The sequence below is a fragment of the Trachurus trachurus genome (genome assembly GCF_905171665.1).
Source record: "Trachurus trachurus genome assembly, chromosome: 2".
NCBI classification, from domain to species: domain Eukaryota; kingdom Metazoa; phylum Chordata; class Actinopteri; order Carangiformes; family Carangidae; genus Trachurus; species Trachurus trachurus.
In genome coordinates, this window is record NC_139914.1 from 2,145,785 (window position 1) to 2,157,380 (window position 11,596).

Sequence of the window (11,596 nt, forward strand, 5' to 3'; positions counted from 1 at the left end):
TTCAAATCAATTCAATCAAACCACAAATTTACAACAAAAAGGTTTATTTCCATCAGGGCAGATGTTCACAGTCTCAGACAGTAAAGGAGAAACTCTGATACAGATGTGTCACAAATAAAGAACATAAACTGCCAGAGAGCAGGTTACAAAAATGTATAGATTTACACTTTCTCTCAATTTATTGAGTTGAAAATACGTGACCCGATTATATAATTTGTTCTTTTCCTGCTGTCAAACAGACGATATATTTCTGCCCTTATTAGATATAAAGACGTAAAACTAAATGGCATAAAAACTAAAAATATATATATACACACACTGCTCCTTTATCCTCAGTCTTCTTCCTCCTCCACCTTCTTTTTCTTCTTCTTCTTTTTCTTTTCTGTCGACTGGAGACAAAAGTTGAACAGTTGAGACAATAACCAACAATAATATTTTTTTAAAAGTTGTTTTATTGATTATCGGTGTCTCTCTCTCACCTCTGTGACGGCTACCTCCTCCTCTTCCTCCTTCGGCTCCTCGGCTTCCTCCTCCTCTGCTTTCTTGTCCTTCTTCTTTTTCTTCTTTTTCTTTGGCGTCTCCTCTGCCGCCTCTGCCTCCGCTTCTTCTTCTGTTACTACTTCCTTTTTGGGCTTTTTCTTTTTCACCACAGGCGTCGCCGGCTCCTCTTCCTCCTCCTCCTCCACCTCCTCAAACTTCCTCTTCTTGGAGGTGGAGGGAATCGTGGAGTCGCCAGACGGATCGTACATTTTCACTTCACTGTGTCGGGAGGGAAACAAAAATGTGCATTTAATTAAATTTTTTTTTTTACATTCACACGTGGAAATGTTTGATGTTTTGGGGCGGAGACTGAGAGGTGGTGGCGTTGTGACTGTTCACCTCTTGTGCTGGTATTTGTCCGCCTTCGCCATCGCTTTGCCCGTTCCGCTGATTCTTCGGATCTGAAAAGATGCAGCAGGAAGGTGAGCACGCTTCAGATTATAGATTATCTTGTTCTTGTTACAATTATCATACATGAATTAATTTCACAACACAACAAGGTATGCACTGTCGCATTCTTCTTTTTTTATATTGATTGATTGCCATTGCACTGTTATATTAGATTTTTTAAATCTACTACCGACCTCTTTCGGTTGGTTGTTATGCAAATGACCAAAGGTATATGTGACAATAATGTAAACTTAACACTACGAATGTGTAAAATCAAATATACTTGCATTACTAATTATTTACACAAACTATTTAAGTATCTATTAATATAGGACCAATTATTACTCCTCTAGGGGAAATGTCTGAAAAATTAAAGTTTAAAGTTTTTAATCTTTTTTTTTTTTTAACAGGCTAACATTTAAATGTCATGTTAGATAAATGGACCAGTATCTGTGCATTTACCTTTTACTTTAGTGCATATCTACCAATACGACTCTGATGTAATTGATGGTTTTTGAGGTTTAAATAAAGGTTTGAATGAATGAATGAATTTTTTTTGGAAAGTGACTGTACTTAGGAATCTTTATGATTAATTATTCATGAGACTGTACGTACGCCCTTCTCCTCCAGCTGCCTCAGCCTGGCCTCCAGCTTCGCCCGGTTCTCCGCTCCCATCTCTGCGTTCGTGTCCTCTCCCAGCGCGTCGTAGCGGATCGCCAGCGCCGCTTTAGCCGCCAGCATCCTGGAGATCTGAACAAAAACACGTTTATTTTCCAAACCGACGTCTACAAACTTGAGTTTCTACGTTTGTTGCAGTTTCGTGGATCTGATAATCAGATAATCAACGCACCTTGCCCTTGTTCTTGGCTGTGGTCTGTCCGACCAGCGAGGCGTGGTAGATGAGGCCGTACTTGGGCGTGTCTTTGCGGGTCTTCAGCGCCCTGAACAGAGCCTTCTCCGCTCCGAGGATCTGCACCGTGGAGGCCGGGTGCTTCGCCAGATTCAGGAGAGATCCTTTGTGACAAAACAAACGACAGCTTTAGTAAACCAGATGTTCCACCGCCGCCGCTCCTCGCCGAGCGCCTCGACCACGAGCTCAGATGAGGTAGTGACTTAAAAGCATCAGTCTGTTTCAGGAGAATGACATGATGTCGTCATCATCACAGCTTCGGTTCTTGTTGTTGTTTCTCTATCGCATGCTGCTACGTGTCTTTGTGACTCACCGGCGTGAGAGATGAGGCGGGCGCCGACCAGCTCGCCCACCATGACCGTGAGGTTGGGAGCGATCGCCATCATGCGGTTCTTCAGGTAGTCGTACAGCTGAGCGCGGTAGTCTGTGATGTCAATCACCTGCCGGACCAAACAAGAGGAGGGTTATTAATCAGATCAGTGGCGACGTCGTATTTAAAGGGATAGTTCAACATTTTGGCAAATATAGTTTTAGCAGTAGGTTCGTTACCTTTAATTGTCGGTGCAAGCTATTTTTAGAACGGTGGAGCAGAGCCGTGAGCTGCTCAGAGCTACGCTACGGAGGCTCATGGGATTTCTTGGTTTCCCTCACCAAACTCATCAAATACACAATCCAACAACTCCACAACGCTCTGGTGGACAAGTTGTGACCTGCACATTCACCACACCATGAGATAATAACAACGTTACCAGACAGAGTTGTTTTAGAGGGAAATTCATGCAAAACCGCTGATGTGCGTTGCCTTCAGGGACAGTTTTTCATCAAGCAGTCTGCATTTCCCTCTAAAACAACTCTGTCTGGTAACGTTGTGTTATTATCTCATAGTGTGGTGAATGTGCAGGTCACAACTTGTCCACCAGAGCGTTGTGGAGTTGTTGGATTGTGTATGTGATGAGTTTGATGAGGGAAACCAAGAAATCCCATAATGAGCCTCCGTAGCGTAGCTCTGAGCAGCTCACGGCTCTGCTCCGCCGTTCTAAAAACAGCTTGCACCGACAATTAAAAGGTGACGAACCTACTGCTATGACTATAGGGATTATGGCAATGGGCCAATTTGCCAAAAAATATGTTGAACTATCCCTTTAAATCTTCTTCTTTCATGTGACTGTTCAGATGAGGTAGTGACTGAAAACCCACATGGGATGTTTCAGGATAGAGACGACTGTCATCATCATCACCACAGTCAACTTCAGCTCTTCACGTGTGAACGATGTGAAAACAGAGAAATGAAGGTCGGTACCTGATCGCACAAATGTCTGATGTTGCCGATATCCTGCTCCGACACTTCTGTTCCCATGGAGATCTCGGCGGCCAGCTTGACCTCGGCCTCGATTTCCTCCGGGAGGATGTCTGACAGATCGGTGCTGGACACGTTTGTACGATCACCTGGAGACGACACACGTTTAGCCAATCAGGAAAGTCGTTTTTTATTTATTTATTGTTTTTGTAGTTAATGCATTGGAAAGCAGCTGCAGCAGCCGGTGTGTGTGCGCGTGTGTCGTCTCTTACCGATCTTGCGGACGGCTTTGCAGTACGCCATGTTGTCTGTGATGACCTTCCCCAGCTCGGGGAAGTGCCAGCCGTACCACTCTCTGCAGCGCATGATGTAGTTGTTGAGCTCCTTGTCCAGGTCGTCCAGGAGAGCTGAAGAGACGGGACATTTAGAGTCAGACTTATGTATTCATTCATACACACCGTTACTTAAAGGAGACAGATTTGAAGGCTCTTTAACATATATCTGGGTGTTTGTTTTGCCTTCCGGCCTCTAAAATGTGAGAATCAGTTTTCAGGCTCCTGAGGTTGAAATCCATGTGGTTTTATAAGCTGTTGTCTGACAATGATGTCATTAGTGTTCAAATTTGCATAATACCTAAGCACTAACTATTTATAAACCGCATACTAATGAGTATTCATGCATTATAAATAAAGAATTCAGTAATAGTGTTTACTAATTATAAAGTGTTACCTAGAAGAGCTGTGAAGTTTGATCGTTGGGGTATTTTGACCGAAGCATGTTATAGAAATGTCTTTAAAAGACCTGGGAACTGTTTTATTATATGTCTCCTTTAATATCTATTGCCGTTATTTAGAAGATATACTTACATATGGCCTGCACGATCATCGTGTCCACTTTGTCTGGACTGAACTTCAGCTTGTAGCGTGATAAACTGCAGAGACAGAGAACATGCATCAGTGAGTTACGGTACTTCTCATGTCAACGGTTCACACCGGTCCAACGCCGCCGCCAAGCGAGCGGCTGCTGCCTCAGTGGTAGTGACGAATGCTGAGAAATATTCTACAGTATTGTTTCAGACAGCAGGTGTAATCACAGGCAGGGACTGTAGCTCAGGGAACAGAGTGGATCCATGCAGCCAACCCACCTGTGAGCCAAACCCAGAGACATGGCGCTGATCTCCTTGGGCGGAAGTCCGGTGATGAGACTCTCCATCTGACCACGGATGCATCTCATCAGCTCGGCCACCGCGGGACTGTGCACGCAGCTCAGGTCCAGCTTTTCCTGAGAGGGGAGGACGCAGCAGCTCGTTACAGACACAACTCGTATGTATACAACGCTGCCATTCCTGAATGTTACTCATGCAAAGATTACAGTACGTCTCTTACTTTGATAACGCCACCGAGTTTGGCATCGCTGATCGCCAGCTGCTCATGAGCCTCCTTCGCAACCACTTTCTTCAGCACCTTTTTCAAACTCTTGCCAATTTTTCCCTCAGTCAGGGCGGTGGCAGCTGAAAAGCAGAGAGAGGTCCAGTGTTGTTATACATAGAATACAGTACAAATACTTGCAAATAGTTTAGATTGAATTAGAAATTGACTTTGGTGGTAGTTTTAAGTCGCATTTCTTGAGTTAAAGTTTAACAGTGTGGTCTCAGTGGTAGTGACGAATTCTGTTAAATGCTTCATGTTGTAATCAGACACAGAAACACATCACAGACCACAGATCTCAGGTGTTGGTGAAGTGTTACTTAACTACACACAACACAGACACGGTGCTATTACCTGCTAAGGCCTCTGTCGTGTCCTGGAACTTCTCAAAGTGCTTCAGCTTCACACTATCAGAGAGGAGGAGAAATTAAAGAGTAAGATCACACGGTATCAGCTTCTGTGCACTTTGAATGCCACATTATCATCAACACTTACATTTTATTGGCCTTTTCTGGAGTTTCAAACTCCTTGTACAAGCTGTCGACCTGTTGCAGCTTAGATTCATCGAGAACCTGTTAATTATAAACATATAAAGTTAGCGAACATGCATTAGAAAAAAAAGTGTGATCTAAACAGTTGTAATTAAATGTAATAACACTTAATAAAATAATAATAAATCACAACTTTCCACTGAGAGAGTGAGACACTGTTCAGTTCAGTTGCCTCCACGGTGCACACGTGGTTACAAGGCCTACACAGTGCTACCTGCTACTTTGACATGGCATAGTCAAAAACACAGTTATAACGTTTATATGTGCATTCACCCACTTGAATAATTAAAAATAAATCTATAAATAAATGCTACTTTCCATTTCCAGTAATGTTTCATACAGATGTGTCTGTCCCCATGTGTGTGTGGATAACTAGCATCGAAGCTAACGCAAGTAGCAGCACCATAAAAATGGTTTTAAATAGGAAGAAACAAACAATTAAACAAAAAAAATAGACACGTACCTTAAATATCGCATAACCAGCAGCGGTTTCAAATAACACGAGCATTTTTGCAGCGGCTCGGTTATTTATTAAAGTGGGAAACTCGTCTCTACGCAGAGAGCCGTCCTATCTCTGCCCGATTCACCACGTTACTGCTGCTGGGGCGCACGCGGCGAGAAGAGCACGAGAGCACCAGGAAACGCTTTGGGTTGCCAGGTCTGTCGTCATAGAGGCGATTTTACGGAAAATCATTGACATTTCAGTTATTGTGGCACAACTTCTATCCAACAAATATGTATAGACCTACGTACATTTCTGGATTTTCTATGACTGATAACAAATGTTTCTTTTTGTAAAACTGAATCTGAAAATATCATATCATATCATCTCAAAAATAATAAAATGTGTTTAACTGTTTATACCTTATATACTTAGAATACCTTAATGAAGTTTGTCTGCCACTTTATTCCTATTTATCTATTTAATTGTATTATCTATTTATTCAATTATCTTTAATTATTAATGTATTCTGTTTATTATTATTCTTTTTCGTCTCCTATTTCATGCTTGTCTCAATTGTATTTTGCGATTTGGAAATGTCTGATTGTTTGTATGTATTGTATACTGTTGTACTTATACATAAATAAAGTTTTAAAAATTCAGTTATGTTTAATTTTTTATTTACAGAAATAATATATCGCTTGTGTGTCGTCCGAGTTTGTAACATTGTTGATGTATGTTCATTTAGAAGAGAAAAAATAAGTAATGTAAACGAGTGAGTTTGAGTTTATACACTTTGTACCTACATAAAGAGTTCGTGTTGTCGTTATGGTTTCTCAAAAATAATCAATGTCCTGTTACTTATCCACTTAATCAGCGGGCGAAATTAAATCTGTTTTTTTCTTTTTGTTGTTGCGGGTTTTCCTTGTATATGGCAACCCAATGGACTTTACTTTAAAACTCGCGAGAAGTCGTCGCAAACCAACCGGCTTTTACAATAAAAACAAAAATGGTACCTTCATTTAAATTACACACAATACAAACTTGAAGTTATGTACATTTTCCACTGAAATATCAAAAATTAACCGAAAACTATGCACAGTGTTTGGTTTTATCTTGTTTTGGTTCGTGTAGCCTATGTTTATGTACTTCCGGTTCTCGCGGAAGTGACACACGTGTGTGTAGGTATAAACCGACTGGGGCAAAACAAGCACATGTGGGAAGAGGAGAAGAGAAGAGAAGAGCAGAAAAACTTGTCTGGGATAAACTTTTCCGTGGACGTGGATGACGGTTTGGAAGAATGAACGAACACGGACATTATCCCGCCCCGGACTTCGGCTGTCCGCCCCCCAGCTCCGTCCAGCCCCCCCACCATGACCCCCAGCAGCTCCAGCAGCTCCAGCCGCGCTGCAGCAGCTTCCACCCCAACATGTGGAGCTGGAGCGACTCGCCCTCGGAGCCCAGCTGGAGCCACAGACCCCAGGCCGGCCCAGGCTGGCAGTACGGGGGAGGCCGAGGGAGAGGGAACCGTGGGCATCAACGACCATACGGTGGAGGTATGATATCCCATAATAATAATATAGTCTATTTATTCATGGTGATCACTTGAAGAGAGTTTCAATGATGTTAGTGTTGCTCCTGTTATTCTATCTATCTATCTATCTATCTATCTATCTATCTATCTATCTATCTATCTATCTATCTATCTATCTATTGGAAACATTAAACATACAATTAAAGGCAAGAAAAGACAATAAAAAAAGTACAGGAAAAAGAAAATAAACTAGATTATAATAGAGCATAAAATATGAGTTTGCACTTTGCAGCATGAAATATTGTGTATTTGTATTACAAAATTTAAGAGGATTTACAGTGCAAATCCAAGATCCTAATGCATCTGCTTGACCACCACGATCATTTTATCAATTGAAGTAGCAGAGACTGACATATTGTCCATGTAGATAACCTTTTATTAAAGTGTCACTCCACAACACACAATACAAATACAAGGGTAGCTCCAGGAGGAACGCATAATAGTTTGTATAAAAGGACAGTCAATGCACGTTACCCCCTCCCTCCCAATTAACAAAGAGGACCACTCAAAATAGTCATACTCTATGGTATAATGAAAATAAAACACAACCCTAACCCCACTTGTGTAAGAGAACATTGTATGTGCTGGTTACGTTTTCATGCTTCTACCTTGTGTCATGTGTTCAGGTCAAAACTACGGTCGTGAATGGCATCAAGGTGGTGGGAGACAGAACCACGGACCCCCCGGCCACCAGGGGAAAAAGGTGGGATTAGATCGGATGTGATGATGTCATAGGTTTAAACTAAACAGGCTGCAGTGATAACAATCTCTGTGTGTGTTTAATCCACAGCAGAAACACAAGAAGGAACCAGAGTTTTCCCATTACTGTGACACATGTGACCGCGGTTTCAAAAACCAGGAGAAGTATGACGAGCATATGTCTCAACACGTGAAGGTAAACTGTTGGATTTAATACACAATACTCAGATTTGCTTGCTTTATATTTATATGTGCATGTCTGTTTGTATCTTAACATTTCCCTGCCTCTCTCCTACAGTGCTCTGTGCCTGACTGCAGCTTCACAGCGCACGAGAAAATAGTCAGCATCCACTGGAAAAATGTAAGTGCAACAACTTTGTATGGATGTTGTAAGACTCACAGTGTTGTTCTTTGTTAAAAACCATGTTTTTGCATGTTTTAAAACTTTTTCCCCCCAACATAACATAGACATACAGAAACACTCAGAACAGTAGAGTAATATTTAAGCGGGTTGCCAGTTGTTGTCCTAATTAGATTGTTTCATGCAGCTCTGGTTATCTGTATCTCAAAAAAAGGGTTGCCAGATCTGATAAAACATGCCAGATGAACCTCTTAGTGTATGTTTTATTTTCTCTATTTTCATATAAAATAAGAAGGATTAGGAAAAAACCCCATGTTTTATCCCTCGGTTACAGAACCATGCAGCAGGAGCTAAAAGGATCAAGCTGGACACGGCGGAGGAGATCTGTAAATGGAGAGAGGAGAGGCGCAAGTCAGTATTTATTCACACTAACGGCTTTTAGATTTTGCCTGTGACGTCGACTTCCAGTCTGAAATGTAAAATGTCAAATTTGCTGCTGTTATTGATTTTCGCAGGAACTATCCAACACTGCAGAATATTGATAAGAAGAGGAAAGTGCTGGAGGTGCGGGAGGAGACGGGAGGCGTTCTAGAGACGGCTCAGTTTGGGTAAATGTTCAATAGGTTTTATTTATTATATAGAAAATAATCGACATAATAATAAAACACAACAGAGGAGGATTGAGTCGGTGTAACCAGGACAAACTCTTACTCGCAGACGGATGAGAGGCAGAGGGCGGGGGCGAGGTCGAGGCCGTGGCTCCGGCCGTGGTCGTGGTCGTGGTCATGGTAACAGAGGCTTCCAGGATCAACACCCTCACTCTTCAAATGGCAGCGCTGCAGTCGGTCCTCCGTCGCTCCCCCAGCCTCGCAGGGACGAGGACCCACTGGGAGCTCTGGCCTGCAGCGACCACGGTGACAGACACTGAACAGGATGTAGAATCTGGACACTACTGCTTTAAAACTCTCTATTGAAATAACTGCTTTTGTTTTGTTTGTTTTATTTTGGTAGATTCTGACAAAGAGGAAGCAGCAGCTAAACCCGGTGGCCTGGTTGTGGCTCCTAAACAGATGAGCTCAGCTCTGGGCTCCCTGGTGGCCAACTACGGCTCCTCCAGTGGCAGTGAGAGTGATGAAGAACCAGAGAGTGAGTGTTATCTAGCACAAAAGCCTGTATTAGAGAATGAACCGTTAAAAAGTTTGGAAATTGTGATTATAATTCCACTTAAAGCAGAAGTAAGCAATATTTTTGTGTTAATATAAGTCTTAAATAGTTATATCTTCCGACAGCAATCACTTACATAGAGTGTTTGGACCGAAACACGGGTCTCTCAGTCCCTCTGCTCTGCTCTGAGCCAGGAGAAAACTTTTCTTGTATCCTACAAGTTTTATCCAATGAGGAGAGAGAACAGCATTAAGGGCTGTGCGTGCAGCCAAGGGATGCGCGTGAATGTGGTGACGTAGGGACGAGGACCAATAGATCCATGACGAGGACGGGGGCTGCTAACTCCATCGGCTGACAAGAAGTTATGGTGCGTTCAGGGCAACCCGTAACTCGTGTTTTTCCGACCTGTGAAGTCGTACCAGTTCGATCTGGTACGAGTTCACGGGTCGGAAGTTACGAGTGGCCGTTATAGTGACTTTCACAGGTAACAGGTCGGAGAAACGCGAGTTACGGGTTGCCTGGAACGCTACTAAGTCGTGACTTGAAGCCGTAACTTACGGTTTCAAAAGCCTGCCTGGAACGCAGCATTAGCCAAAACAACCGGATCGCTTACTTCTGCTTTAATGCATAAAGATAAATGAATCTACACCACAGACAATAACAATGTATTCATAAATGCATGTATTCAGTTTATTTCCTCACATTCTGTTGATAATCTTAGTTGTATTTTTATGTTTTAAACTAAAATACTGTAATATTGCTGCTTTAAAGTCTCATTCCTTCATCTCCGGTATCATATTCTTTGTGTTGCAGCCGTCACGTTTCAGAAAGCCAAAGAACTTTTGCGAGAAAACCAGGTTCTCCTACACACAGTTCAGGACGGAGGGGCCCGTGTGGACATGGAAACGTCTTCACGGGAACCGCAAACTAACACAAACCCCCAGCATGACGCTGCTCGTTACACACCGAACAACAGAAGAGGAAGAGGAGGGAGAGGAGGGAGAGGAGGAAGAGGAGGAAGGGGCGGTAGACACCAGGATTCGCTGCAGAAATGTTCTCCCACTCTGCTAGAGATGGTAAGGAGGAGACATCTGAGAGCATACAAGTGTCTTTAACTTGTTTTTTTCCGTTTATCAAGGCAGTCCATCTCAGCCTGCGTGTCCTTTCTGTTTCCTTCTTCTCTGTGTAGTTACTTGCCCCAGATATCCGCCATGAGAGGAACGTCCTGCTGCAGTGTGTGCGCTATGTTGTCCGCAACAACTTCTTTGGCCTGGAGAGCAGACCTCGGCTCCAGGAGGGGACCAGGGATATGCAAGCATCTACTTCAGTTGAATCCAACAGGGAGGAGGATTCACAATTCACAACAACTAAAGCTGGAGGAGTTAACCAGCATCTGCCACAGAGCAGTCATGAAAACGGTTCAGACACTTGTCAGGTTTTCTCAGGACAGTCTGAGGATCCTCCTGTGGACTCTGAGCAGGTCGCCAGGGGTTTCATTCAGCATCGTGGTGGGGAGAACGGCCACAGCCTGGATTTGAAAACCTCAGACAAAGCCACATCTGCCTTTAACGCGTACGACGATGAAATATGTGAGAGCGCTGGTGCTGTTCTGTGAAATCCAAGCAAATTATTCAAAGTTTATGTTATTGTGCTTCTTTGCAGAGATTCAGATTCCTTTTTCTATGTGAAAATGTTAGTATGACTAATTTTGAAGTTATATTTTGTAACATACTATGTAATTAACAAAGAAGTCTTTTTTTTTTTAGGTGAAATAAATCACTTTAATCACCTTTATTGATAATTATACATTTCTATTGGTTTGTATAACAAGATGTATGGAAACGTTGAAAACTTTTCTGCAAATATATACTTCAAAAATGAATTGAAATCCATATTATGCATATTTACATTATGAATTTATTTTTGTTATGACAAAACTATTGCCGTTCATGAGCCATTGACTGATATAAGAGTGTAGCTTGATTTACTCACCCGTGCAGCTAATTATGTCGGTCCACCGTTTAACATGCAGAGGACGACAGCTAGAAGAACACAGAGAAAGAGGCGGGGTTAACGGAGAAATGGCTTGTTTATTACAAAAAACATGATTCTGTATGTGCTAATGATTTTATCTGATGTCAACAACATAAAATACCACTAAAAAAACGAAAACACCACCGTGTGTGTAGCTCGCAGTGGCAGGCAGCTGCTGTTGCCCCGT

The 11,596-nt window shown here is 42.5% G+C and overlaps 2 protein-coding genes across 2 annotated transcripts; one reads left to right on the forward strand and one right to left on the reverse strand.

Annotated features, from left to right (window-relative positions):
- Nucleotides 1–63: 63 nt before the first annotated feature.
- On the reverse strand, nucleotides 64–5,717 carry nop58 (NOP58 ribonucleoprotein homolog (yeast)). The gene is made up of 14 exons (XM_083985312.1): nucleotides 5,579–5,717; nucleotides 5,060–5,136; nucleotides 4,919–4,971; nucleotides 4,523–4,647; nucleotides 4,282–4,418; nucleotides 4,004–4,068; nucleotides 3,410–3,544; nucleotides 3,141–3,286; nucleotides 2,154–2,280; nucleotides 1,781–1,944; nucleotides 1,546–1,680; nucleotides 880–941; nucleotides 480–759; nucleotides 64–389 (listed from the first exon to the last, which is right to left on the reverse strand). The coding sequence occupies exons 1-14, from the start codon at nucleotides 5,621–5,623 to the stop codon at nucleotides 333–335; spliced, it is 1,608 nt and encodes a 535-aa protein (XP_083841438.1). The 5' UTR covers nucleotides 5,624–5,717; the 3' UTR covers nucleotides 64–332.
- A 1,054-nt stretch (nucleotides 5,718–6,771) lies between these two features.
- Nucleotides 6,772–11,066, forward strand: nufip1 (nuclear FMR1 interacting protein 1). Its single transcript, XM_083984745.1, has 10 exons — nucleotides 6,772–7,113; nucleotides 7,778–7,854; nucleotides 7,942–8,046; nucleotides 8,149–8,211; nucleotides 8,546–8,622; nucleotides 8,727–8,819; nucleotides 8,929–9,125; nucleotides 9,223–9,357; nucleotides 10,189–10,451; nucleotides 10,565–11,066. Exons 1-10 carry the CDS (start codon nucleotides 6,858–6,860, stop codon nucleotides 10,988–10,990), a joined length of 1,692 nt encoding a protein of 563 aa, XP_083840871.1. The 5' UTR covers nucleotides 6,772–6,857; the 3' UTR covers nucleotides 10,991–11,066.
- The last annotated feature ends 530 nt before the right edge of the window (nucleotides 11,067–11,596 follow it).